Source organism: Daldinia decipiens (genome assembly GCF_022478715.1).
Source record: "Daldinia decipiens strain CBS 113046 unplaced genomic scaffold F4813scaffold_7, whole genome shotgun sequence".
Lineage (NCBI taxonomy): Eukaryota > Fungi > Ascomycota > Sordariomycetes > Xylariales > Hypoxylaceae > Daldinia > Daldinia decipiens.
In genome coordinates, this window is record NW_026054550.1 from 940,856 (window position 1) to 967,764 (window position 26,909).

Consider the following 26,909-nt stretch of genomic DNA (forward strand, 5'->3'; position numbering starts at 1 on the left):
TCCGCGTGTCGTGTTTTGTCGGATTCGCACCAACCGTACAACAAGCCAATAGCTGAAGAGTAAAAGGCACATCGCTAAGACTCATAAAGCTCTCCAGGCTATCAGAACCAATTTCCCTTCGCGGTTCTTCTCGCCCACCCCCCTCCCTCCCCCCAAAAAAAACAGCAAAGGATCTAATTTGTAGCTTCACATAAGTGGTTAGAACTTAACACCGCCGTAGCCAAGACTATAATAATCATCAGATATGTTTAGGTAGGTACGTAAGCCTTTCTCTATCATGCTTCCAAAGACTCGCATTCGCATACACGTACTGCGGCCTGCTCAATTTCAAGCAGTGAGGAGATGAACAGTAGGATAATCATAGGGTTGAGATAGCAAGCTAGAAATTATATAAGAGGTCCATGTGTGCGACGTGATACTGAATTTGAAGATGCATCGATTCACACAACACCATCACACAATTTGCCAAAGCTACTATCATGTCTTTCAGAAATCACCTTGTACTTGTTCTTGCCACCAGCCAGCTTGTTAAATCACAGGCTGAGTATGACTGTCGTCCTCCGCTAGATTCCAACCCGTTAACTTGGGGTTTTTACTGCACTCCAGAAGTTCAGCAGCCCGCCGTACTCAAAATTGAGGGTACTATTCCCACTTGGTTGACAGGGTCGCTATACCGTGGAGCCTCTGCCACCTGGGATGTTGGCAACTTCACGGCTGAGCACTGGTTTGACGGATTCAGTCGCAATCATCGCTTCGAAATTGCCTACGGAAAGGTCACCTATCGGAGTCGTAATGCATCCGACGAGCTGATGAACTTTATTCAGGAAACAGGACGTTACCCGGGCGGATCTTTCGGCGTCGACCCTTGCAAGGTTATCTTTGGTGCCCTTGAAACTAAATTTAGGAACCGCACCTACAGCCCAGGCGATAAAAGCACAAATAACGTCAACGTAGCCTGGATACCTAACTATCCGGGTCTTGAGCGTAATACAACAAGTGAAGGCGGCCCCTTTTTGACCCTTGCCATGACAACCGAGGGTAATCCTCTACAGCAGATAGATCCAGTCACTCTTGAGCCTATCGAGCTCTTTACCTACTCTGCCTCTGATTCATCTGACAAGGGGGTGTTAGGGACTGACGGTGGGCGCCTGGCAGCTCACCCGGCCCACGGCTCTGATGGATCAATCTATAATTACATACTTGATACTTCAGCCAGTCCTTTCGCCTATAAAATTTTCGGCGTCAACCCAACAGGAGAAGTGAACATACTCGCAACCATCACCGACGCACCGCCGGCCTATATACACACCTTATTCAGTACCGAAAATTACCTCATACTTGTAGTTTGGCAAGCTGATTTCAAGCAAGACGGTGCAAACCTCCTTAGTAGGCTTGGTCCTTGGGATCCTAACCGAAAGACTCTCTTCTACGTGGTTCCTAAAATTGGCGGCGGCGTGACCTCCAAGTATATTTCGGACGACGCATTTTTTGCTTTTCATCAAGTAAACAGCTTTGAAGATGAATCAGGAGCCATTAATATTGACCTCCCGCGCATGGAAAACCTAGATTTCCTATCAGCAGCACGCATCGCGAACCTCAGGGCCAACCTCGGGACCAAAGAAGGTGCGTCTTCGAAGAATGATGTTGCTGCAACCTTCACCCGGTATCGGTTGCCCGCTTATCGGAATTTTTCGATATCCATCAACAGAAATTCGTCACTAGAGACTTATCCTGCTGAGAGGGTATTTAGCCTTCCCTACGCAGAGGCTAACATTGAACTCGCAAGAATCAATGAAGCATACTCAGGGAAGCCATACAGATACACTTGGGGTGTCCATGTGGAGAAGCCAGGATATTTCATAGACTCGTTGATCAAGGTGGATACACATAATCGAGAGTGGAAGATCTGGTCTCCAGCCACAGAGCAGGTTCCGTCCGAACCGATTTTCGTATCCGCCCCAGGAGCTACAGCTGAGGATGACGGTGTACTACTGTTCATCGCCTTGGATTCGGCCGTGAGAAAGAGCTCTTTGGTGGTTGTGAACGCCACTACGATGGTAGAGATGGGAAGGGCTAGAATGCCTATTGTGATGGGCTACGGATTCCACGGAATCTGGGGTGAAGATATGTAACAGGACTTATTCTGGGCATTGCTACCTTACATACACTGTCTGTTCACTGTCTGTTTTACAATAACGTTAAATATTGCCCATTCAGCTATCACCACCTGCCCATCTATCCTCTGTTGAGGGCGCTGGGCGCCTCTTATGTCCCTAATCCTAGTAAATTTACCCCTGAATCTACCCCTAACCCACAAAATACATTACCGCTCCGAGATGAGGCGTATATTCATTTGCTAATTATCTTATTATGCTCACTTTATCTTTGATTGGTGACTTATGAATACATTTATACTATCTAGTTCAAAAGAATGGATGGAGTTGACCTAATGAGCAATCGAAGCAAAATACGTGTTAAATGACTGTGTGCGATCAAAATAATTCCTGATGTGATACTTCTTTCCCAGGCCCAGCCTATACCTTTACCTGCAGTTCATTTAATGTCCTCGAGGCCTATCATAAGAACCGGTAATTGTTGTCCAAAATCTTTCACACGCAAAATCCAGTAGACATAGTAGAATTTCCGAAGGTCCAAAAGAAGAAAAAACTCAAAACTCCGAATCGTAAATTTCCTATCACGTTACTCTGCCCACCCTTCATAATATGATTCTACACCACACAAGCTATTCAATAAATATGCTTGTAGAGCTGAGAATAGTCGTTCTATTATTCATTAGAGACGATAAATACTATTATTTGATATATTTCATACCGCTGTCAACTGATAGTTTCCATATACCTTATAGGTACTGTGTCTCATTTCGATGCGGTACCCGCCGCGGCCAAATATGCTCTTGAGTTCGCCTGAGAGCCGCATGGGATCCACATTGCGTGTTGAGACGGCGAAAAGTTGTTGCATTGAGGCGTTTGTGTATGGAATTCTGGGTCGGTATGCTGTTCTGTAATGAACAATGCAATGGTAACTAGTTGAGTATCTGTAAAAGCAAGAAGGCGATGGTTTCCTCGATTGTACAACTTGTTGATGATCACGACAAGAGTCAGCATATCCAAATGTAGGCTCTCTACTGTCTAAAAGAAAAATCAAGATTGATGGCTGTGTCTAGGACTACTTAGCCTCAGCCACCACCATACGGATTTGCTACACCTCTTCAGAGGATGCTGTCCAATTGAAATGAGGGCTGATGTACCTTGCTACCAATGGTCGAGGGGCCGAATGATACGTTCATGCATAGAATCTCACCCTTTGCGGCAGCCAAAAGTCCTAAGTCAGACGAAATCAGCCTATGGCTGGCTGTCCGTACCACTTCAAAATTTTCTTCTCCAAAATAAGAGGTAAAAGTCGAGAAGATATGAGCCTTGCCTGTTCATAATGGTGGCTTAGAAGTTAGGCCATTGTAACCTCGTTATTTCCGAAGATCACTTGGTATTTAAGGCCAAGCTAGACCTTTCTTTGGAGTGGCAGCAATGCCTTAAGCTTGTAAATTCCTATTAGTCTATAGGCCGCACAGAGCTGAGCCGAAATGGAGATCCAATCACACCAGAATCAAAATCTACGAAGCGATGAAGCTGTATTTATTCACCCTTTAACCAACCGCACGAATTTCTCTAATCTATACTTTCTAGGCCATTGTCGACCCATCTGAGATAACACAGTTCGTTAGTTTACCAGCCATATATTTTATAGTCCAAGGCTAACAACTTGTAGATCAACCAGCGGGAGTCAGAACGAAGTCATCTGAGTAAGAGCACTTTTACTCAGCCTGGTGAATTTACTGTCATTGTCAACCCTCCTAGCGACGCTACAAATAACCATGATGCTAAGTCGGATGCGTCTCGGGTTGGACATTCATATCCCAGCACTATTGACGATAGGGGTAATAGCGAGAGACTTCGGGATAATAGAGAAGTTCCTTTTCGGTATCCAGAACTACCTGAATCACAGGAAAGCACAGTCGCGGGGACAGGTAGTTGGTCAGAAATCAATGAGCAAGATGATATGGCGAAACAACTACGAGACGCCATGATAGATTCTGCAGATGGAAAAAGGTTCCTCCCTTTGGACAAGCTGGACATGATTGTCACAGAGAAAGCTGTCCACAACGAGCTTTCTCATAACCATGAACATATTTCTGCGCAACGCATCTGCCGGAGACAAGAGATAATCGAAAACGATAGGACACAATATACATCATACCAAAAGATTTTCGCTATCTTGGTTCTTATGGGCGAAGTTCAGCTTATGTCTGACTTCTTGGACGAGGGAATCAGAGATTGGGATCTACCTTTGAAGTCGTGGAATACTCGAGAGAGCACCTTCCTTGTTGCACGACACAATGAAGAAGATCCTGGGCCATTATATCGGCTGCAGACAGCTAATAACTGGTCGGCGAGTCAGATTGACTTTTTCCAAAGCCAACAATGGATTATATGCGCCACTTTCTTTTCTAGAGCGGAGCATCTAGGAGAAAAGGTTCACTTATATCAGCTAAGTCCCCACGACGTACTCCCTTTTATTAAGCCGGGAACCGATGACCATGGAAATCCCGCATATCTAAACCAGGGTTTCTTTTCCACCGTTCGACGTGTGAAAATTCACCCAGCGCATCATAACTTCCCAATTCATAAAGTAAGATTATACAGTCTCGATTTCCGATAACTAACCTTATCTGACAAAGGTCAGTTAGGGGATGGGTTCGCTAATAACTTCAAAGGATAATCCAGGAGCTGACTTTGCCGTCAAAGAGCTCATTAGGGTATGGGATGAGAATGAGAAACAGAGTGACCCTAAGGACTACAGAAAGAGCTTTGACCAAGAAGTTCAAGCATTGAAACGCTTTTGCCAAAGGAACGAACGATACATCGTGAAGTTATGTATGTCCAGCTCACATCATTCTTATTCTGATCTTCCCCAAGGCCACATCCTGCTAGATTCATCAAAAATTCTCTACCCATGAGTCATGCTTTGAATTTCCTCCAATTGTTTCCCTAGCGGGTAGTTACTCGAGCAATTACTGACACTTATTATATAATATTTAAGTGGCTACTTATGAAATCAATGGCAAATATTATCTCCTTTTCCCAGCAGCAGATGGGAATCTTATGAACAACTGGGAAGAAAACCCAGAACCAAAGGGAATACCAGCATTGTGGCTTGCACAGGAGTGCCTGGGTATTGCACAAGCTTTGCACAAGATCCACAAGTATACTTATACACCACCGGGTGTAGGAACTTCATTTCTCGGGTCCCAGCACATACCAAACCATGGTATACATGGTGATATAAAACCGCAAAATATTCTCTGGTTTAAAAGGCTTCCAGGTCATCTTGTGGGTGATACGCGCAACAAAGACAGTATATCCCAAGTGACCGATTCTTCTGGTCTTGGGTTTTTGCAAATCTCTGATTTCGGAACCGTCAAATTCCATCGATATATGTCGATGAGAGGCAACGATATATTGGTCAGAGGCAATACATACCGAGCACCCGAATCTGATCTTCCAGGAAATCGAGGCTCTCCAGCAATTGACATTTGGGCATTTGGATGTCTCTATCTTGATTTGATCACATGGTATGTCCGAGGTGGCAAGAGCGTCTGCAACGATTTCCCCCTGGCTCGTTCAGCAGACGAGCCCAAGCAATTGATTGAAGGTTTCGCCGGCGACGACAAGTTCTACATTGCAAAGAGTGAGCTGTTTACAGGACGACAACTTCATATCGTGAAGCCGAGGGTCTCAGAGGTAAACACTTAACTATCCTTCTCCTTGTCTGAATAACAGTCGAATAAAAGATAAAATTTAAAATCAACAAAAGAAGTCGCCCAACTAATATGTCTATAGTGGATAATGCACCTCCGAAGAGAGCCACGCTGCTCTCAGTTCATACACGATTTCCTAGACTTCGTTGAAACGCAAATGTTAATCATAGACCCAGAGGAGAGATGCAAATGTCCTGTAGTAGTTGATACGCTACAGAAGCTTCTACAAAGGTGTATTGATAACCAAGAATACTACGCCATTGGGATACCTCATACATGGATGAATCTAAGGTCCAACTTCATGCTACTAAAAGCGAAGGTGAGACAATTTGCACAATTTATCGACTCTCGTGGTCAAATAGTCTCACTCATACTTGCTGTGGTTGTTTTGGCTGGGCTATCCTGGTAATGATAGGTATTTTATACATTGATATACGAAGATATAGACATTGAAAGCGTTGACGTAGTTTCAGATCTCCTATCCCAACCCTAGTTCCAATAGGAGAATCCGTATATGATTCTTTATGAGTTTCAGAGAAGACCATTAGTCCTGACTTTCATAGTGCTTCTTAGCCTGTGTCTTAATCCACTCATACTGCGCCTACTAAATGAGTCAGAATAAAAATTCCTATAAGGTGCCTATTGAGGACAATATCTGACAGTACTAAGCCCAGGCTCGGGAACCCAGACTTGATATACCCCGTGAGCGGCGGTCTAGAGGTCTAGTCAGTCCGTTACTAATAATTAGAATCATTGATGCGTTTTAAGGTGTACTAACTGGTTCTGAAAACTGATTACCGCTTAAAATTTGTCTCAAAGCGGCCTTAAGTTTGCCTTTGTCAATATAGTCTATATTGAAGTTGTGGTAAGGCATTGTGTACCTCGGAATAATGAACTTATGGCTGTGCGGATTCGAATATTTCATGTCAGGGGTGCTAAATAAATAGGCATGATTATCTATGGTAAGCTCTAGGACTACCCAGCCTGCCTATTCGAACTATCCTTTGCAGAGCCTCATCTTGTCCAAGATGTCACCGGATAAGGAAGGGTCAGAAACTCCGCAGCCTACTTCAAAGCCCGATGTGTATGGGTAGTACCAACCACTAATGCTCTTGTCTTCCCCCAAGTTTACATGCAAGTTATATAATCCCACCACAGCCACCTGTAGCCGTTAGTGGTTATTGATAAGCAATAATTGCTAATTGGATGAGTGGCTATAACGCAAGACAACACAATCTCGATGGCTCTGCGAGGCGCTCTTTACGGCAGATTTACTCGCCCAGAACTGCACATTTTAAAGGAATCCCATTATGATTAAGACTTACGTCGAGGGTCACTAGTAGATATAGGTAGGTAGGTAGGTACCTATTCATGCAGTCGAGAAGGAATGCGAATGCGGTGGGGTTGACAAATTTATTCACCGGCCTCGACAATTCTTAACCCCTTTGTGTTATCTAATATTGCATTATGGATTGGGTTCGACAACGATGGAGGTTGTCTGAAGGAGACTTAGGTAACTTTGAATACGCAAACCGAAAATGCAAGGTCATACGATTGGGTTATGATGACCAGGTAAGACCTTAATAGAATGTTCGCAAATAGAAGACCTCCTTAAGAACGGAAGTTAATATAACGGCTTAGAGAAAAAGCAAAGTCCAGTATTGGGATCTATCGTCAGATTTTGAATGGCAGGATTGGTTCGGAAAGGTTGCGTATGACTTCCATTTCAATGCCTTCCGCTAATAAATAAAACTATAGGAGAAACTTATATCTGAGAATTCTCGCAACTTTACTACGTCCGTGATGTAATGTTCCCCTGCAAAAGCTAATATAGCCCACATTCTAATATCCTCCTAAGATTAGGAAGCCGAAAAGAGAGTGACTGCGAATTGAGCTATCTACCCTTCTCTAGACCAGTCTTCGAACATATCCTGAGCCGATTCTTTATTCATGACTCGATAGCCAGAACAATTTTTCGCAACTATGCGGCGACATTCTCACGGGCATATCTTCCTATTGAGAAATCCTCGGGGACCGCGATAGGTAAATGATATTATAGCCGGTGCAGATGATATCTCAATATATTAACTATAGTGTAGTATATAACTGTCGCACATCAGCTCACTGGGACGATGACCTAGCGCTATCCGTAACATACTTTCCAAACACAGGGCGCACCTATGCGGTCTTCTACGGTTGCAATGCTCATTCTGCAGGCAAAACAATCATGGAAAGGATTTCTAATCGATTCATTAGAAGCTCAGAAGACGCATTTTGCCACCCAATGCTTTCAATTGGCATATTTGCTGAAATTGAGAGGCTTCGAATGCGCGAGCTTGTTTTATCTAGGAAGACTGCCTTGCAGGACACTATTGATGGACTCCAAGCTCATGGTTACAGAGCACTTGAAAACTCAAAGTCATATGTTGATCCTTGGCTAAACATATACGCAATCAGGAATGGTCTTGAATGCTGGATCGGAGTTCTGGCTAGTATGATTACCCACATAGACGAATTGAGTCGGGCGTATGATCAGATCAACGACGAAAGCAACTTCTACAACACAGGCCGCCGGATTAAAGATCGCCTAGGTGAGATTCATTCTGAGTACTTGGATCTAATAAGGGATTGTAACATGATTATCGATGGAATGACTCTGGCTACAAATATGGTTCGCTTCCTGCCCTTCCTTCCAGACAACAATACCGAAACAATATAGCTAACATATAATTAGGCGCTTGCACGAGACAACATGAGCGAAAGCAAGCAAATGAAATCAATTGCTGTAGTGACTATGGTCTTTCTTCCTGCTACCTTTGTTGCAGTAAGTATTTACCCCTTAATAAAGGAGATATTTCTTACAAGGCTACTAGACGTTGTTCTCCATGACGTTTTTTGATTTCGATTCAAGCTATATTTGGCTATACCCCTGTGTCGCAATCCCCCTGACGATTGTGGTTGTTGGTATATACATTTTCGTAGTAGTTCGGCCGCATTGGAAACAAATGACAAAGGCTTCAGATTTCGGTACTGGATATAACGAAAAGGGGCAAAACGGTAGATCATGTTGCTGGGTTTAAGAGGCTTCTATCAATAGTAAGAGCATAGCCAAGTAACTAGGATAAATAAACCAAAATAGGTGCATACATGTGTCAATGATACCCCCTTTACTTACCCCTTACTTGTGGATCCCGCTGCCAACTAATCCGTACGCACTGACCATATCACTACACGATGGAATCATACCAGATACTCGAGAACATCAATAATGCCATACAGATCCACCAGATCACGATTACTACTACTGGCAATGGACATCTAAAGTCCTCGTGTAGGTACTATATGAAGTACATACCTCTTACCCCTTGCTCAAATACAAAGACATCACTACCCCCTAAACTCTAACCTACGCCTTATCTGTACCTAACTTCGGTGTATATAATTACTTCATCATAACTATATTGAGGGATACTCCCATATTATTAGGTGTTGTGGGGTAGATTCATAGGCAGTTTACTAGAATGAAGTCATCGATGAGCACGGAATGGCACTGTGCTTTAACTTTACATCATGGGGTTCCTGACTAGGATTTACTTTGGATGGTCGGAGTAACCACAGCATTGTTGTGATTCACTTCCTAAATTACCTAAAAGTATACATTAATCAGGCATCAGGGCTATACATTTGGTAGTTAGGCATATACGAAAGGGGCAGTTATGAATGGATCATAGTTACTACCTGCCTAACATGATACAGAAAAGCATTGGATACTTTAAGTACCTAGTTGTGAAAAGAATCTAAGAAGGAATATTTTCAGAGGCTTGTGAATAAAATGTTCACTTCTATTAACGTTCATGGATATAAAACGAAGCGCTATGTATCTGCATCGAACTCTTAAACAGAAACGAATTCCACTGCAACCCGGAACACAGCATCCACCATTCTCTCCAAGGCCAGCAAGGCCAGCAAGACAACTACCAATCAGAAGTTGGGTTGCGTCTTCTCACCAAAATTCAATCTAGATCCAGGGTCCCTATTAGGCGCCATACCCAAGTAAAAATAATTGCACAGTTAGATTCGTTAAGGGGCTATCAAAAGGTTTTGGGATCCCGTGCCTAGCTTATTTCTGCTCGTTGAGAATTCATGGTACGCCTCTTGGCAGGGAACGCCCACCAATGATCTCTTGTCAGGGGTTGCTGTTAGAAATGACCAAGTCTATTGCTATGCAACTTGCTAACCTAGTCTCTTGCCCAAGCAGTTCTCTACCGAAGTCGATCTGTCCAGCGGCCGTATCGCCAGTTTGGTAAATCCTGGGGTAGATATCAGCACTGCGCTGGAAATATTAAGAGATATTCGTGGGCTTGCTCCACATCACCTACATTGTATTATTAAAGGGGTCCAGTTTCTCGAGGACCGAAGTGACGTGAGCCATACACGAAACCTCCGGTACACGCTTCGTGAACTTACGAACATCTCAACACCACTGGCATGTCGAGAAGTGACATGGACTGCTAATATATGCTTTACAAGCGGCGGTTACGTAGATGCGCTCGCCCAGATGGTAGAGGATGGTCATGTCGACAAAGTAGACGAAGAAGAATAAGCTCGTTATCCTACTACTTTCACTAGCAGCTTCATGTCTTATTAAGTTGGGAGCAATGTTGCTGCTATAAATGATGGAAACTTTCTAATACCGCGCAAGTATGAGCTATGCGAATTACAGGGTCACTTCTAGCGTTATGAACAATACCTCTGGAACAGCTGTCGGTATCTAGGCAGGTATGCGATAGCATCTTTGAATTTTATATATTCAACTCTGAAGGCAATTCTCTCCTTCGTATTTGACATGGTATAAAGACATGGTATAGAGGCACGTATGCATCTCGTAGGCCTAATACAGTTAACATCTAACCAGGCTAAAATATATTAGACTGGGTCCACGAGTACTTTATCTCCCACCGCAATGGTAGGAAATTGGGCCTCCTTGGTGTCGGTTCTTGGTGAAGGCATGTGGCACATATGCGTCCCAAAGAATACCTTGCCATCAAACCTTCTCGTCTTAGCCAAGGTCACGAAGGGCTCCTCGCTCTTTTCAGCTGTATCCTGGTCTATGCATATCATATGGCATCTCCGACAAGAACCCAGCATCTTGAAGTCCTGTTGTCCAACTCTTAATCTCGACCAGTGATCTTCTGAATAGGCAAGCGACTGTGATCCGGAAGCTGAAGAGGCGATGGTGATGTTTGCTCGAAATACTTCTGGGGAGATAGGTCTCCCACCTTGTCCGACTATCTGATGATTTAACGTTTCTACGCTGGATAAATTTATTGCGAGGATTGGGCTTTCATTCGATAGTAGAATCCGCTGCCGCTCGGATTCGGAGTCTGAATCTGGTGGCGTATCCATGCCTGGAAACTGACAGGGTATCTTGTACTGCATCTTCTTATTGACCTTTTGGTGTTTCTGGAGGTGAGCCTTAGCATGCCGCACACTTTTCCCCAAGCCGCCTGGCGGGAATCGAGCTAGCATACACGGCACATCGAGAATTTTTGAAAAGTAGTCATTCACGATGTTTGATGTGTAGATCTGCGCCGAAATTTCTTCGCCACAAACCCTGGAGGCCATTGGCTTGGAAGCAGCACTAGTTTGAAATAGAGATGGATTTGCAGATAGAGGGATATATAGTTCGGGTTCGCTAGTCTTTGAAGGACCCAAATATGACACTCGCAAATGACCCTTGGCAAATCCAATCACCGGTCGTATGAGGGCCATGCGTGGATGTCGCTTCTGGCTTAATGCTTGGCCGGTACCTCGATGAACCAAGCACCATTCTCGATCCCATGCTAGTCCCTCCTCTCTTACTTCCCACATTACCCCGGTAGGAACACGGAATCCGCCACAGCTCTTGATCGGGAAAACAGTGATGCTCTTCACATATAGATCAGGTGGGCTTTGGGGGGCTGAGATTGGAATCGAGGGCACAAGTTCAGGGATGTTTTCAATTCGATAGAACTCAGCAATGAACTCAACGAACTTATCGACATCTGAAATGGTGCTCATGGCTCCCAGGCTTACTCTAATAACTCCTGTTGGCTTTCCACCAATGATGTCATTCTCAGTTCCGCATCTAAAGCCAGAAGAGAAGTTTTTCTTCATTTCCCATGGTTCAAGGTTAAGGGAAGATGCGATTCCACCCGGGTTGCAGAGCCCTCCTGTGCGGATATGAAATCGTTTCAACACCGCGAGCTTCTCAAATTCAGCCAAACTAACCCAACCCCCCAGGTGATTTTGTAAGTTGAAAGCTATGACCGGACCGTTATTCGACACGAGAGGGGGTTGTGAGTACAGAACACAGACTGGTTGGTCATTACCATGTCTAAGAACATCTAAACCACGATATAGTCTTCGACATAAGAACGATGTATGGCCCGCGACATCTTCCATGGTGTTGAATAATTGGTGATGAACATCAAGAGCCGAGGCTAACGCGACGATGCTATGCACTGGCAGCGTCCCATCTTCTATCGACTCATGTAAGGCTTCCGATTTGGGAGCATGCCATTGTTCTTTAAGACAGACCACCATATCGACCGTGCCACCTCCGAAGTATTTACGTGACGAAAAAATCGACGCCGCTTGGCGTCTCACAATAAGCCCACCCAGGTCCGGAAATCCAAAGATCTTGTAAAAGCTCAGCACAGTAAAGTCGGGAGCCGTTTCCGAGTTACTTAAGTCCAGAGGAGACGTTGAGGCAAATGCTGCGGCGTCTAGCAAGGCGAAAATTGGGCAATTTGAATCAGATTGGGTTTTGCGTATTTTATCGGACCAATCCAGAGGAAGTCTTCTGCCATCCATATTGGATTGGGCTGGATACGCAAAAAGGACTGGCCCGACACGATGCCCAAATTCAGCAGTCGGATTAGTCCCACTAATCCAATCGTTTACAGCAGTGTCATCCAGACAAATACTATGCGAAGCTTCTTCTCGAACACCGACTAAACTGGTGTGGCATGCTTGATGATACAAGTAGTCAAACCCGAGCTCGTGGCCCCGAAAAGCATCAGTGACTAGCTTAATGCCTGCAGTTGCGTTAGCAACAAAGATAAGGTCGAATTCGGAGGGATCAGCATTGAAGAATTGCAAGACCCGGAGTCGAACATCTTCAATCCGAGAGGTCGAAGTCTGGGAGGACAAAGAAGCGGAATGAGGATTGCCGAAGAGATTCGACGTCATATCCGCGGCGAATTTGTCCACGAGAGACTTCGCATACAACGTAGTCCCGGCATGGTCAAGATAGATTTCATCTATAAACTTGTTAATCAACTAGATTGGACTTAAGAGTTGGTTAAGAGGAGGAATGAAAAAGGTCAGCTTGCCTCGCAACATGGGGAACTCATTTTGTCGAAGCCCCTCGATGCAGCCATTATATGCCGTACTACCATCGTCCGTCATATCGGTGGTGTAATAAAGAAGAATGCAGACATCGAAGCCGTCCTACCCACCAATTACATGCACGTACACCTTATACACCTTTAGGTATCTATAGCGGCACCTAGGAGAGAAGGTAGGGAAGAATGCTAAATATAATCGGGTACGATTCATAGTTCATCATGGTTCGACTCAAGAGTGGGATCCCAACTTTGGCGATGTGGCAATGGCCCGACTAGTGTTGTAGATACCTAACACCGACGGTGAAAGATGATTGGGAGTACCTCGGATGCTAACATTCGGAGTGCGGGCATGAACGGATATGGACATCCATAATTGATAAGCCATCGGCAGCTGGCGGAGTTCGCCTTATTCCAGTAGCTTGAGTGGTCCAAGCTTCACTAGCGCTAGAGTGGGGTTATTAGTGGGGTTATTATTGGGGTTGATAAAACTGGAAGAGTGGGGAGAATTGGCGCGTCATGTTCGCGCTGTGCCAAGCCATTAGCCAGGGGTTGAAAGCTAGGACCTTTTGAGGAAACAGGGGAAGTACGGCCTGCGCGTTAAAATCACTTTACGCGACTTTCTCGCGTTCTGCAGACCCGCGTCGTCTCCCTTGCCAATTTCATCTTAGAGCTAGTTTTCTTCTTTCCGTCTCTCCTGCAAACCAAGTTCTCCACATAGGCAACTTCATCCTTTGCACTTCGCACTTTACATTTCGTGCTTCAGGTGCATTGAGCAAAACAGGTATCTACCACAATCAAAATGGCGCGATCAGCTCTCGGAAAGAGGACTAGGAGTACAAAAGAAATTGGTAAGAACAATATCATTCGACTAATCCCCAATTGAAGCAACTGACACCGAGCCTAGAAATTGTGGATGCACCTACAAAACGAACACGACGCCAGACACGCACTTCCTCACCCAATGACGAGAATGTAGACCCCGAAGAAATTACTACCGACGAGAATCTCGACAGTAAAATTGGCGTCTTGAAGGTTACAGACAAGTCACCTTCCAAACGTATCCGTAATGTAGAGGAGAATGGAGAGGGTAAGAACATTTCACATAATGTTGTAATTAACAAAGGGGCTTTATCTGATTGAGCTCGCAGGTGAATGCGCACCACTTACGCCGCGTACACCCAGCACGCCTCGTTTCCGAGATGCCCTTTCTAAAGTCCCCGTTACTCCCCGTCATCGGGTTACGCCGACCGGAAGAATCTCGAAACGCCTTTTCCCACAAACACCACTCACGCCCGCCGCCCTTCAGACTGTATACCATCACGCACGCCAACTTTTCTCGCGAAGCGCCGATCCCGGTCAATTGATTGGACGTGACGATGAACGTTCACAGCTAAAAGAATTCCTACAACGATGCTCGAAACCCAACCCCAGTGGATGCATATATGTCAGTGGACCACCAGGAACAGGGAAAAGTGCTATGATAAACGAGGTCACGCAAGAGCTGGTTGAAACAAAAACCGTGAAGAAGGCCTACATCAATTGCATGAGCATAAAATCATCCAAGGATCTTTATGGAACTCTCATAGACCAAATTTGCGATGAGACGGATATCATCGAAGGCGACGCCGCTACCACGGTTGAGAAGCTCTTCATACCGCGAAAGAAAACAGCCAATGTCTATTTGGTTGTTCTAGATGAAATCGATCATATTCTCACATTGGACTTGGAAAGTTTGTACCGACTATTCGAATGGTCCATGCAAAAGTCGTCACGTCTTGTGTTGATCGGCATTGCGAATGCGCTGGACCTAACAGATCGATTTCTTCCACGCTTGAAATCTCGAAACCTGAAGCCCGAACTCCTCCCATTTCTGCCATATTCGGCAGCACAGATCAAGTCGATAATCACTACTCGTCTCAAGAGTCTTGTGCCTGAGGGTAGTCCGCTACCATTTATTCACCCAGCCGCCATTGAACTCTGCTCCCGCAAAGTGTCAAGTCAGACAGGCGACCTGCGAAAAGCCTTTGAGATCTGTCGAAGAGCTCTTGACCTTGTGGAAGCTGAGACAAAGCAGAAACACGAGGCAGAGATTAAAGAAAAGATCCTTCTCGCTACACCATCGAAGAAACCTCTCGGAGAGAACACGAATCTCTCCTCGTCGCCTAAACGATCGTCGGAGAAAGGTCCATCAGCAATGCTAGCAGAATCATTGAGAGGCTTGACAATAGAAACAGCACCTCGCGTAAGCATAGCACATCTAAACAAGGTTACGGCAGCCGCATTCAGCAATGGAACAAACCAGCGATTGAAGACCTTGAACTTGCAACAGAAGGCGGCATTATGCTCACTCATGGCGCTAGAAAAGCGAAATAGGGCATCCCGAACGTCGTCAGTCCCAACTACGCCGTCTAAGTCACAAAGCATCGCACCAAGCATCAAGCGATTATACGAGACATATAGTATACTATGTACCCGAGAATCTCTCCTGCATCCGTTGTCTAGCTCAGAATTCCGAGAGGTCGTCGGCAGTCTCGAGACATTATCTTTGGTCTCCGCCGTGGATGGGAAGACAGGTTCCCTTGCCATGCTACATACACCAAGCAAAAGGGGAAAGAAGGGTGGATTTGGGTCCGGCATCGGATTAGCGGACGAAAAGAAGGTTGCAAGCTGCGTTGGGGAGAAGGAATTGGAACAAGCCGTGGAGGGACTCGGCGTTGATATCCTAAAGAGCATTCTCAGCGGCGAGGCATTAGATTAGATTTTTAAAGGGGTACGATCTTGCATAAACACGGCGTTGCATTACGGGCATTCACGAGAGCGTTATATCGCATACCCGGGGATCATCCTCAGATGAGGATACGTTAGATAGTAATGTATAAATATTAAGGATTTCGCTATATCGGTTGCCTTCGTATAATTATTCCTGAGCTTCATTCCCCATTTCCCAAGTACTTGCTATCGAGCCCCTTTTACCATCTGTCCCTTTTTATTTTCCCCCGCTTTATCCAATCGTTACATGCTAACCCAGTTTCTTCCCTGGCTATTGTTACCATCTAGGATTAAAATATCGAGCTAGTAACTGCGTAATACGGCTATACCTCTCCTAAGAGGTATACGGAATTGTACTAAGAGCTCTACGAACTAACATAAAAAAGGGCATGCTGTCTCATCAATCGTAAAGTAGGCAAGAGTCGTAGTTATTTTTTGGGTCCTATCATCGGTCAAGGCCCTCTTAAGTTATGGGAGAGTACCCCACAATCTTCTCCGTACTCTTGCCTCCAACCTGCACGATAGATATCATTTGCTCTCAAGTAAATCGAGGTGGGATAGGAAAACGACATGCAGGAGGGGGAAGATCAGCCTACTTGGTTTAGGTACTACCTTGTAAGTGCCTTACACGTGCTCCATTCCATGCATCTTTCATTATGATACATGTTTTGCTTTGACCCTAATAAGTACCTAAAATACCTAAACCGATCCAGTAATAATCAAGTCTTCATGGTGAGCGCCATACCACCGTCGACAGGGAAAGCAACTCCTGTTATGTAACCTGACCTCGGACTACACAAGAAAAGTGCAGCATCGGCAATGTCATAAACCGTGCAAAGTCGTTTAATCGGTACAGTAGACAAGAGCGTTTCGACAGTCATTTCCTCGGATGACCCTAATGTCTGCCGTAGCATAGGCGTATCAGTCCAATTAGGACAGATACAGTTCACCCGGATATTATGAGCACCGCTTTCCATAGCTGTAAAAACGGGTTAGATAACAGAGCAAAAAGAGGGGGTAATTCTGTCGTGACACTAACCAGCCGTCTTAGCAATTGCCAGCACAGCATGCTTCGACGCAGTATACGGCACAAAGTGAGGTATTGTGAATATGGAAGCTGATGAGCCTAAGACGACAATCGAACCACGAGTTGCGCCTCGCTCTGGACGAGCAGAGTCGACTGTCACTAGTTCTTGCGACTTCATGGCCGCTGAGATTTGACTTGTTACAAGAAAGGTCCCGTGGACATGGACAGCGAGGGATCTCTTCATCTCGTCGAAGCTAGCTTCGTCAACTGGTAGATATGACCGCAATCCGATCTTAAAGGTCAGCATCAGACGCGTATTCCTGGTATTTACCAATGATTGGTATTTGGGAAAGATATCCCGATGTTCAAACTTACTCCCGCGCTGTGTATACAGTAGTCAATACGTCCAAATGACTCAATCATCTTAGCAACGGCTTGTTTAACCGATTCTTCGCTCGTAACGTCAAGGTATATTGCTTCAACACGGAAACCAGGATTGGTAGCAACAGCAATAGCTTCTGCAACGGTTTCTTCGGCAGCCTTAAGGTTAATGTCTGCCACAAGGAGGCCCACAGCCCCTTCTTTTGCCAAAGCTAGACAGGAGGCCTTCCCGATTCCGCTTCCTAAAGGTTGTAAGCCATTGATGATTAGGTATAGACTATGATGTTATACTCGCCTCCTCCAGTAACAAATGCATTGCCGGTAATGTCCATGTTGCTATAGACTTCAAACCGTGTAGGCTATGGTTCAAGAGACGGCAGCGAATTGAATATGAGAACAGAGACAATGTTATCTGGCTTTTAGATAATTTTTTTTAAATATAGGAATGTCATACCATAGCAGCTGTTATATAGACGTTTATACGTCACCTATGAAATCTCGGCGTTGGAGAACGGATAACCATTGCTGGTTCATCTGCAGCCGGACCTCGCGGGGTGCCACCTAGGTAGCCAATCATTATGACGAATGAATCCTCGGATGGCTGTAGTTTATCGTATCGGGTTTGGAGGATAAAGATCATACCTGCCCACTCCTCTATACCTCGGGATCTGCGTAGGCAAGTTATCGATTTGCGTACGTAACACTGAATTTCTGAATTGCATAATGCGATTAAGTACCGAGATAGTTACCGACTACTGAGTAAAGCTAGGCTATAAGTAAACCAAATATATTCTAGATGGCAACAAGGAATTGGAGCAGGGGCTAGACTCAAGTATTCAATAAGAGACTTCATTCCGTACCTAAGACATAGGCTGTTCGAAGTCTAGACTTCCATACAGAATACTGACTATAACATTCTACCTCGAGAGACAGGGTAAACAGGAACTTGTCTTCGTATTGTTCCCCGCGCCGGCGCGCCCTCGGTCAACGCGATAGCTTGGGTTCAGAAATTGGAGACCAATTAAACCGTTTCGCATCGTCGACAAATTTACGTCTTTCGTGGCCGATGCTACGCGAAGCACGTGGGTAGCCATTATAATACACCTGAGAGTCACACACATGATGATTGAATGCATCTATGTACGATCACGATCCCGATGCGGGGTCCCCACCATTCGATAGAATAGGGTGGTAAGTTAATGACGTAAGCACCGGTGTAGAAAACTACCTAAGGTAGGTCTTTTAAGACCGGCGGAATCCATACCGAATTTCACCTCTAAATAATAGTTGTGTTGAAGTCAAATGGTTCAAAAGGTTTTCTCTTAGGAAAACCGCAAGTGCAGGAAGATTTGAGGCTATGTTTCTATTTCGTGTTCGAAGTAGAAGGGGCTACAAAGCTGATAAGACCACGAAAACATTATAAAGCTGCTTTTGGTTAGTAGGTTTAGATGTTATAGTAAAAATTCTTTTTGAAACATTTACATGTTAATTAACTACATCTATTAAGAAACATTGGTAGATAGCAAGTATGTAGGGTCAACAGACTTTTGTTCTGGTTAGGTAGTTACGTGTTATGTAGGTACCTATAATGTCCATGAAGCCTCTGGTACCTAACTATACTGCTGGCCCTAGATGCGACGGATGGATTTTTCCCTCCTAGTTTCTCGTTTTTGATCGGTCAACTAAGATCTCGTATTGATGAAGAGAAAACACATACACTGTGTAGTAGGTAGAATTTACATAATCAGTGCGCAGCATTAAGCGACCCAAGAAGCAGAAGAGCAATCAGGGCCGACTGAAGAACTGACCTGGCACGTGCTATCTATTAGGGGCGTATTCACAAGCAAGGAATTGGAAGATTTCTCCGGTTCACATATATTTTAAACAATATGTTGATACGAGCTAATATATGTTATGGTTACGATTTAAAGGCTTTGGATGCATTAAAAAAATACTGATAATCTAAGGAGTAGAACTATAAGTCTTGGTTCGGACCTAAAGATCATGTGACTTCCCCACACGAACAAGCATTCCCCTAGCTGCCCCTAGTAGTGCACAGACTATTTTCGGCCAGGTGCCGATGAGCTAAACCCTACATGGACAAAAGCTTGTCTGACCTCTTTGGTTCGGTTTGACTGTGCTTTTCGAAGCTACATGTACATGTACTATGTATGTAAAACCGTGACATAAAAGCTAAAAGCCATGCAAAGCTAAATCCCCAAAAGCATGCGATTGTCTGCATAGGTACCTATGTACTCTTAAACATAGAAACTTCAATCGTGGAATTGGGACTTGAAGTACATATGGCTTAACTTCTGATCATGTTTTGAACATTAGAGTGGAGTACTATTAATGCCTGAACTTATTTGACTTGTTTACGGTGACGCGTGAAAACGGATACGATGGCTGTTTAAAGGAGGTTTATTGTTTGGGACATATTTGGCTGAACCATACCTAATTGAAAAACTCCAAACTCCGATCAACTGCCGTGGGAATAAGGATAACCTTGCCGACCGAGCAGGCCAAAGACCGCAAAACGCTGCGCCTCCGGATCCTTACGTGGCGTGGCAGCTTAGCTTCTACCCTCCATATGTACAACCGAAGCACCTGCAAGTCTCATGAGCTGGATGGTGTGTATTGTGAGACCTTTGTACAAATGCCCTTCACAATCCCGATAGGTGGCTAACGGAGGGGGAAATGGACTCACCTTGACGCTACTAAGTTTGTGACCCCTCGGTTAACTAGCTCGCGCATCGCGCATCGCAATGCGTTATGAACTGTGACATATTACTATTGCCGTCATTGTCTACATAGTAAGATATTAATGAGAGAAATATCTCATAGCCCGACTCTTGACGCTCATCCTATGTTAGGTACCCAATTCTAAACCAACTTGGGTTTTTATTAGAAAAATAAGGGTCCATTCCGGATACGGCGCATATATGTGGGAAACACTACGCGCTAGGCCAAACGGTCCCAACGTTAGATGTTGAGTTTGAATCCATTTGAATCCATATGGACTTTGATAAGTGGCTGATTACGAAGATGGTGGCTTATACCCATACACTAGTTCTGCTTATAAAACCTATAATTAACCATTTCAATATTCTCGACCTATTAAAACAAATAACTATCTGCAACCATCCGTTAGCTTGCGATAAAAGAAACTCTTGCCGATGCGCTACACCAGTGTAATTGAATTTCGAGGTCTTACAAGCTTACATGTCTATCAATTCCGCTTAAGCACCTGTTTACTTAGTTGGAAGCTTTTTTTTTTTTTTTTTTCTGGCGAAACGGGATTTCTTCCGGGGTCGGGCTTTACTTTACATATGGATGTACATATCCAGAGAAAAAAAAAACTTAAAACCTCAAGCCAATTTTAGTGCAGTCTAGAGCGAGCCATCCAGCCATCCAGCAGCAAAAGCAAGCAACCGTCCATTATTAGACCCGGGGTAAGCAAGCTTCCAACTTACGTCTTACGTAGGTACTTAATGCTTGTGCAACATACCTACCTACAAAACTCTATAATACGCTATAACACCCCTCCGACGCTACCTAGACCTACATTACCTCTTAGTACCTACCCTACCAGCCTACCTACAGCATAGGTACCTAACCTAGTGCCTACGTAACCTAATAATAATAATAAAAGCTGGAGGTCCCGTCATCTCTTGGCAGCCGTTCCCAAACCCAAGTCCCTTTTCTTACCAAGCCTCTCCCACAGCTTGGCACATGCAACACCCAAGATCTTGGTGAACTTTCTCCCGAAAGCCAATCCCATCTAAGCGCATCTCGAACTTTTTTTTCACTTTTCGCGTGTCCATTCGGCGTTCTAGCCATAGGGCTCCTCTAGGGGTCCTCGACATCACTGCCGTCGCCTTGGCCGTGTCCCCCTGTCCGAGTCCTCGACCGTGACTACTACGACCTCCTGATCGTGCAACGCGCGAAATCTGATTCCGTCTGCTACCCGAGCGACTTTCGTTTCTTACCTCGGCCTCGGAACGAACTATCGGGTAGTTGACGACGGTATCCGTGTGGTGTCATGCAAGACACGCACGGCGTTGTCAATTGAGTTTAGTTGAATAGATGGGTTCCGACGCCAGCAAAGGTCAGAACTTGCCGGTCGAAGACCCGCCATCTAGGCCCTCCTTGTTCTCCCGTCTGACATCGCCTCTTCGTTCCCGGACACGTAATCTCGCCGATTTCCATATTCGCCTACAAGAGCCTCATCGCCAGTACTCTGCCGGCGATCACGTCAAGGGCCACGTTGTCCTTTCTGTCGTCAAGCCTATTCGCATAACACATTTGACTGTCGCCCTGCACGGATATGTACGCGTTTACAAACATGCTGGCGCTGGCGCGCAGCTTAGTCCCGTCAATCCCGCTGTAATTTCCCACGAAAGGAGCCGAAGTGTTAGATATTGTGGGAATGGGCTGGCCTCCCTCTTTCAGGATGAGCAGGTTTTATGTGGTGAGGGGAGGCTCAAGCCTACAAGATTTGAATTTGAATTCGACCTCATATTTCCTGCCAAGGGGCTTCCAAGTAGTATTGACGTACGACCTGCTTTGCCTTGATGCTTTTGCTGCTAGCCAATAATGCTAATACACTCTGCCATAGTTCGAGAGAGGAACGATATCCTATATGGTCACGGCCACGTTAACACGGCCGACTTCAATAGCTGCAACTTCCAGTTGCGAGACGAAGGTAGCCCTCATAGAAAAGGTGGATATAGGTGTACTCGCCCCTCCACGAGAGCGGAGGGTATGTATGCAGACTTTACGGAGACGACCGAAAAAGAAAAAGAGGCCAGTACCGACAGTCGCATCAACTGCAAATCGCGGCTCAGTATCTACAGAAGGGCAGGAACCCGCGTCGGATTTCGACTCTACGAGGGCAAACGAAAATTCCAACAGGAGTTCCGTTAGTTTGGGAGAAGTGACAATGTCAATCGGGTCGCCCGGAAGCCATTTACCACGAAGCCCATTACGGAGCGACTTAATCCCGCATGATCTACAAAGTGAGATTAGTGGCGATAGTGCTGTTAGCAACAACAGCGGCTCTAATAGTGCCAGGGGTGGCAATGCCAGTGCCGATTCTGTGGCTGCAAGTAGGTTGTCGGGGAGTGACGAAAGAGAGATAACCGCGACCGTTGAATTATTGAAAGGAGGCTGTCTACCCGGAGATATATTACCTGTTAAGATCAAGATTGAGCATAACCGCCGTATGAAGAGTATGCATGGCATTATCGTCACGTTGTATCGCCAAGGTCGCGTAGACTATTCACCGCCGCTCTCCTTATTCACGGCGGAGCTTTCTAAAGAAGATGCCAAGCGACTAAAGCACGAAGATTATTATCCGAGATCAAGGACTGGACTTGGGGGGCTATCGTTGTCCTCTGCTGGTTCTTGTAGCGTTTTTCGAAAAGACCTATCTCAAGCTGTCGCACCACTTATAATCGATCCTGTCACGCTCACAGCAAATATCACGACATCTATTAGAATACCAGAAGATGTATTCCCGAGCATTAAAAACGTTCCTGGGGGCTTAATTAGTTTTAGATATCACGTTGAGGTAGTTCTCGATCTGGGCGGGAAACTCGCGGGCCAGTCCACTGGAAGCTCGCAGCAAGCAAATAGGATTGGGTCTTTAGGGGTTCCGGGTGGCAATCCTGCCTCAACGGTCGGGTCGTATGATCTGAAGCGGCTTGCCAACTGGAATGGCACGATAGTCGACACCGATCACTTAAGACGTGAAAAGGGCGTTATATCCGTGTCCTTCGAGGTTGTGGTAGGGACTATGGACTCCACCCGCTCGCGAGGCAAATCTGTGGTGCGCCCGTCGCTCACAATTCGACCGCCTCCTTCGGAAGACATCCACGGAGAGAATGATGAGCAGAACTATACCTGGCAAAATGAATATGACAATAGAAATAACTATAACGGAGACTTCGCGTCCAGGCAACTCGAACCGTCGCCCCAAAATTATTTTCCGCCAGGGGCGTCCCCTCAAACATCCTATTATGACTTTCAAGGCCGGGAATCGCATGTTCCAGTCTACGTCCCACCACCAGATGTACCCAGGCAAAGAGAGCTGTCAGAAAAAGAGCGCATTCGTCAAGCAGAGCAGAGGCTGTTACCTAGCCAACCACCACTGCAACTTGGAGAATCAGAAGCTGGCCCATCGCAGGCACCTGCGCCAATCGACGAGTCCACTCATCCGACTAATGGTAACCATAATTCAGGTAGCCACACTTCACTACCGGAGCCGGAGGGGCGTGTCGGAGAACCATCAGCGCCTATACTGGCAGATCTAACACCGACAGGTCCTCCATCTTCATCTAATGTGGATGACAAACAGGAGCTTGAGCGTCGGCGTCTTCTCCTAGAAGCTAGCGCTCCTCCAGAGGTTCCAGAAGACTACGAGGACGAGGGCGAGGGGCCATCTGCACCAACACTCGGTCCATCAGGGAGTGTGGAACCCACAGCTCCAGTTATTCGTGATGACCACGACTATGGAAGTTTAGATGCTTATCATGACATCGCCGGACCTTCAAGGCGAACCGCGGGATCAGAACAATTGCCGAGATATGAGCGATGATATAATTACTCGTAATAAAAGATAAGTCGATTACCCAGAAATAGATTACTGTGTGTGAATATCCTTGTCTGTGATGAAAGGGTTGGAATGGAGGAGTTCTATACGATCAACTACGGAAGAGAAAATACCCGGTCAGCTCTTCAGATTTAAAATTTGTATGATAAAGGAAATTTGACACTTGGCATGATGAACGCCTTATATCAAAGCAGTTCGGTATACCTACTGCTTTAGTCATTTTACATTGCTTAGCAAGGGTGTCACGGGTGTTTGGGTTATAGGTCTGCATATATGGGTTGTGGCAGGCTAAAAGCAACTGATGAAATGAGAACGTCTATATTATCATTATAGTTCGAATTGGTCTCTGAATATTTCATGGTAAAGATGGTTTGAAATATACGATCCGAGACCGCTCGACTAAGAAGGATTTATGAAGCAATCCCCAAAACACGACGCTAAGTTGAGTGAGTTAATACGAAAAGCACGGCAATCTCGAAGCCAGTCATCAATCGAATTCCAGACATAAGCTTGAAGACATAGTTGAATCGAAGACGGCCTTTCCGGGCGCATCTTGCACAACCCCCACCCACATGAACGAATCGAGCACGGTGCACATAGCAGGCCACGAGTTTATGCCGCATAGCTCGAGATTGACACGCAGCCAGTACTTCAACCAGGCCTCATCATCGACGCCAAACACAGAAATGGCGCCAACAGTTAGCAGCCAGAGAAGTAGTCGTGGAGCGGGGAGGTTATTTGTGCCACTATAGTCGTTATCCGGAGCGGGGAGCTCTAGGTTCACAAGATTATCTTGATACGTGGTTGGAAAATGCGTATACGGCAGCCGCACGCTGGCCCACTGCAGGAACACGTTGGAGCAAAATGCTAGCAGGCCTAAGCGCATGACCTCGGAGGGAGAGCCTCGCGCAAAACGCATGTGTAGTAGCCGGTACATGACCGAGGCCATGGTATCGAGGAGATTCCTTTTGGGCAGCTTTCGACCGGCGGCGGCGGCGTGGTTGACAAGAGTGCAAAACTGCTTCATCGTGCGCCACGCGGTGGCCAGCTCTGTGTCGAGGGTAGCGAGAAGCGGCTCGTCTTCGGGATCGGCGGTGATACTGTATGACGTGAAGTCCGGGTATGGCCAATATGGCTCCCGTGCCAGATCGGAGAAGAATACGAGTTTGGTGCCGTTATGTAAGGCCATTCCCATGTCGCACCTATATGCACTGTTAAAAGGGGTAAGTAGAGAGATATAATGTGAATCTTACCTTAGCAGTTCAATGACAAGCTTCTCGTTTTTCAACCCCTCTAGCCCCCCGTTTAAGTCGACTATCTTGCGAAGCCCTAACATATGGTGTCTGGCCGTTTCGTGCTCGCCCATGATGTGGGCGTGGAAAGCGAGACACAGCACTACCGCAGCCGTAGTAAATGATGATTTGACTGCTACATCATGCTCTGGAAGATCTAACCTTTCGCGTAGGAGTCGCAGTGTCTTGAGCATGTGTGGATACGCCGAGGTAGGCCTCTTGTTTGGCGTACGGCCTGACATCAGGTCAAAGTAGGCTTGTGTTGAGAAAGCCAGGGCGTGGAGATATGCGGCGTCGACACTGAGGGCCTCCATCCACCCTGACTTTTCCCTCACGTCGAAAGAGATGCATGATTCTAAGGGGAATAGTAGTTTCTTCGCAATACTGGAGACTAAATAGAGACATATAATAATATGGTTTAAGTATAAATAGGACTAGGTAAAGGGCGTTTTGGAGCCATGAGGTATACTTACACTCTAAGATAACGGCGACGCTGGAGTCCTCTATCGTGTCGGCGAACCGGATGAAAGATAGATCGCCACCGACCCTTCTAGGGACGACAACGGGGGTTAATGCGATTGGTGCGTTATCATCATATCCCTCCTCCCCACCTGGTCTTGATCTAGAATTATGCAACGCTTCCGGGATGTTTGATTCTGTCGTTTTGTTGTATTTCGGACGGAAAGTCTTTCCGCGGTTCTTACCCATCATAACATGGCTCCGGATGAACTTCCGAATTTCGGGATCAGGCTTTTTGGTGTCTGTAGATACTATGAAGGGTATACTCCCTATCCAGTTAAGTAGACGTGTGAGATTTGATCCTCGGATAGGTATAGATGGTTATGTGTTCCTTACCTGAACTCTTAGGGGCTGGCGCCATATCGCCGGTCAAGTACTGATGAGAGCTCTACACGGAGATAGACAGTCAAGAATAGTAGACTCTAAGATTAACCCCGTTCGTATAAAGATAGCCAATAGGTACAGTTGGTGTTAGTTGTTTCCAACACAAATCATGAGGGGCAGGCAGGCTGCTACTCGCTTCCGTATGCCATAATCGGGATTAGTTCTCTGTAGGGATTCTATTCTAGCTTTTAGATTGTATGCCTAGATGGGTATACCGTCGGAGTGAAATAGACAAGATTGATATCCTAGATGGGAAAACAGTCGGCGTATGAGAACGTTGGCATAGATGGATATTTAAAGCGTGCCCAACTAAATGAGTTTACAGTCTAGGGTTTCTGAGATTCGTCATGTATACACGGGCGAGCGATGGTCGTATACCGGTGCTTATGATGTTAACGTTAACCCTCATCTGGTTAAGCGCCTTCGAGATTGTTTGCCGATTTGGGTATAGACTCGATGTGCCGTCGTGGCGGATGCTGGATTCGTAATAGAAGCAGGATCCTATTGGATGAATGTAATGCAAAGATGCGGATCCTCATCCCTACATCTTATAGCGTTGCCGGGAAGCTTGTCTCTGAAAAGTCTCCGTCTTAGATGCCAACTCATTATCGTCAAGATAGAGCTTCACTAAGCTCATTACCTGGATGGAAGAGAACCGAACGTAGTCAGAACAATGGCGTTCTATATAATATATAAG

The 26,909-nt window shown here is 45.7% G+C and overlaps 8 protein-coding genes across 8 annotated transcripts; 5 read left to right on the top strand and 3 right to left on the bottom strand.

The window, feature by feature from the left end:
• Positions 1 to 479: 479 nt before the first annotated feature.
• Positions 480 to 2,132, top strand: F4813DRAFT_401210 (carotenoid oxygenase; the record flags this gene model as incomplete). The annotated part of the gene is made up of 1 exon (XM_049248374.1): positions 480 to 2,132. The coding sequence occupies one exon, from the start codon at positions 480 to 482 to the stop codon at positions 2,130 to 2,132; it is 1,653 nt and encodes a 550-aa protein (XP_049102238.1).
• A 1,257-nt stretch (positions 2,133 to 3,389) lies between these two features.
• On the top strand, positions 3,390 to 6,637 carry F4813DRAFT_351529 (kinase-like protein). The gene is made up of 7 exons (XM_049242417.1): positions 3,390 to 3,649; positions 3,705 to 3,737; positions 3,787 to 4,707; positions 4,793 to 4,952; positions 5,119 to 5,819; positions 5,919 to 6,436; positions 6,496 to 6,637. The coding sequence occupies exons 1-6, from the start codon at positions 3,602 to 3,604 to the stop codon at positions 6,243 to 6,245; spliced, it is 2,190 nt and encodes a 729-aa protein (XP_049102239.1). The 5' UTR covers positions 3,390 to 3,601; the 3' UTR covers positions 6,246 to 6,436; positions 6,496 to 6,637.
• A 485-nt stretch (positions 6,638 to 7,122) lies between these two features.
• F4813DRAFT_351544 (uncharacterized protein) lies at positions 7,123 to 8,978 on the top strand. The gene is made up of 7 exons (XM_049242418.1): positions 7,123 to 7,408; positions 7,478 to 7,543; positions 7,595 to 7,641; positions 7,695 to 7,879; positions 7,936 to 8,507; positions 8,571 to 8,660; positions 8,710 to 8,978. Exons 1-7 carry the CDS (start codon positions 7,304 to 7,306, stop codon positions 8,914 to 8,916), a joined length of 1,272 nt encoding a protein of 423 aa, XP_049102240.1. The 5' UTR covers positions 7,123 to 7,303; the 3' UTR covers positions 8,917 to 8,978.
• A 1,784-nt stretch (positions 8,979 to 10,762) lies between these two features.
• On the bottom strand, positions 10,763 to 13,288 carry F4813DRAFT_379509 (molybdenum cofactor sulfurase; the record flags this gene model as incomplete). Its single annotated transcript, XM_049245465.1, has 2 exons — positions 10,763 to 13,140; positions 13,213 to 13,288. 2 exons carry the CDS (start codon positions 13,286 to 13,288, stop codon positions 10,763 to 10,765), a joined length of 2,454 nt encoding a protein of 817 aa, XP_049102241.1.
• A 522-nt stretch (positions 13,289 to 13,810) lies between these two features.
• F4813DRAFT_351547 (cell division control protein Cdc6) lies at positions 13,811 to 16,117 on the top strand. Its single transcript, XM_049242419.1, has 3 exons — positions 13,811 to 14,075; positions 14,132 to 14,314; positions 14,376 to 16,117. Exons 1-3 carry the CDS (start codon positions 14,027 to 14,029, stop codon positions 15,983 to 15,985), a joined length of 1,842 nt encoding a protein of 613 aa, XP_049102242.1. The 5' UTR covers positions 13,811 to 14,026; the 3' UTR covers positions 15,986 to 16,117.
• A 598-nt stretch (positions 16,118 to 16,715) lies between these two features.
• F4813DRAFT_387141 (NAD(P)-binding protein) lies at positions 16,716 to 17,736 on the bottom strand (the record flags this gene model as incomplete). The annotated part of the gene is made up of 4 exons (XM_049246524.1): positions 16,716 to 16,975; positions 17,036 to 17,315; positions 17,399 to 17,642; positions 17,696 to 17,736. The coding sequence occupies 4 exons, from the start codon at positions 17,734 to 17,736 to the stop codon at positions 16,716 to 16,718; spliced, it is 825 nt and encodes a 274-aa protein (XP_049102243.1).
• A 3,403-nt stretch (positions 17,737 to 21,139) lies between these two features.
• On the top strand, positions 21,140 to 24,253 carry F4813DRAFT_319216 (uncharacterized protein). The gene is made up of 2 exons (XM_049240970.1): positions 21,140 to 21,958; positions 22,023 to 24,253. The coding sequence occupies exons 1-2, from the start codon at positions 21,491 to 21,493 to the stop codon at positions 24,000 to 24,002; spliced, it is 2,448 nt and encodes an 815-aa protein (XP_049102244.1). The 5' UTR covers positions 21,140 to 21,490; the 3' UTR covers positions 24,003 to 24,253.
• A 251-nt stretch (positions 24,254 to 24,504) lies between these two features.
• Positions 24,505 to 26,384, bottom strand: F4813DRAFT_401215 (uncharacterized protein; the record flags this gene model as incomplete). The annotated part of the gene is made up of 4 exons (XM_049248375.1): positions 26,165 to 26,384; positions 25,783 to 26,097; positions 25,271 to 25,700; positions 24,505 to 25,219 (listed from the first exon to the last, which is right to left on the bottom strand). The coding sequence occupies exons 1-4, from the start codon at positions 26,187 to 26,189 to the stop codon at positions 24,505 to 24,507; spliced, it is 1,485 nt and encodes a 494-aa protein (XP_049102245.1). The 5' UTR covers positions 26,190 to 26,384.
• Between the last annotated feature and the right edge of the window lie 525 nt (positions 26,385 to 26,909).

What these genes read in the sequence shown, in the direction of transcription:
- F4813DRAFT_319216 (XM_049240970.1), top strand. Translation starts at nt 21,491, where the DNA reads ATGGGTTCCGACGCCAGCAAAGGTCAGAACTTGCCGGTCGAAGACCCG. An exon ending in GGCTTCCAAGTAGTATTGAC is followed by an intron (nt 21,959 to 22,022) that starts GTACGACCTGCT and finishes ACTCTGCCATAG; the next exon opens with TTCGAGAGAGGAACGATATC.
- F4813DRAFT_351529 (XM_049242417.1), top strand. Translation starts at nt 3,602, where the DNA reads ATGGAGATCCAATCACACCAGAATCAAAATCTACGAAGCGATGAAGCT. An exon ending in CATCTGAGATAACACAGTTC is followed by an intron (nt 3,738 to 3,786) that starts GTTAGTTTACCA and finishes AACAACTTGTAG; the next exon opens with ATCAACCAGCGGGAGTCAGA. An exon ending in TGAAGCCGAGGGTCTCAGAG is followed by an intron (nt 5,820 to 5,918) that starts GTAAACACTTAA and finishes ATATGTCTATAG; the next exon opens with TGGATAATGCACCTCCGAAG.
- F4813DRAFT_351547 (XM_049242419.1), top strand. Translation starts at nt 14,027, where the DNA reads ATGGCGCGATCAGCTCTCGGAAAGAGGACTAGGAGTACAAAAGAAATT. An exon ending in TAGGAGTACAAAAGAAATTG is followed by an intron (nt 14,076 to 14,131) that starts GTAAGAACAATA and finishes CACCGAGCCTAG; the next exon opens with AAATTGTGGATGCACCTACA. An exon ending in TGTAGAGGAGAATGGAGAGG is followed by an intron (nt 14,315 to 14,375) that starts GTAAGAACATTT and finishes TTGAGCTCGCAG; the next exon opens with GTGAATGCGCACCACTTACG.
- F4813DRAFT_351544 (XM_049242418.1), top strand. Translation starts at nt 7,304, where the DNA reads ATGGATTGGGTTCGACAACGATGGAGGTTGTCTGAAGGAGACTTAGGT. An exon ending in GGCAGGATTGGTTCGGAAAG is followed by an intron (nt 7,544 to 7,594) that starts GTTGCGTATGAC and finishes ATAAAACTATAG; the next exon opens with GAGAAACTTATATCTGAGAA. An exon ending in AACTTTACTACGTCCGTGAT is followed by an intron (nt 7,642 to 7,694) that starts GTAATGTTCCCC and finishes TATCCTCCTAAG; the next exon opens with ATTAGGAAGCCGAAAAGAGA.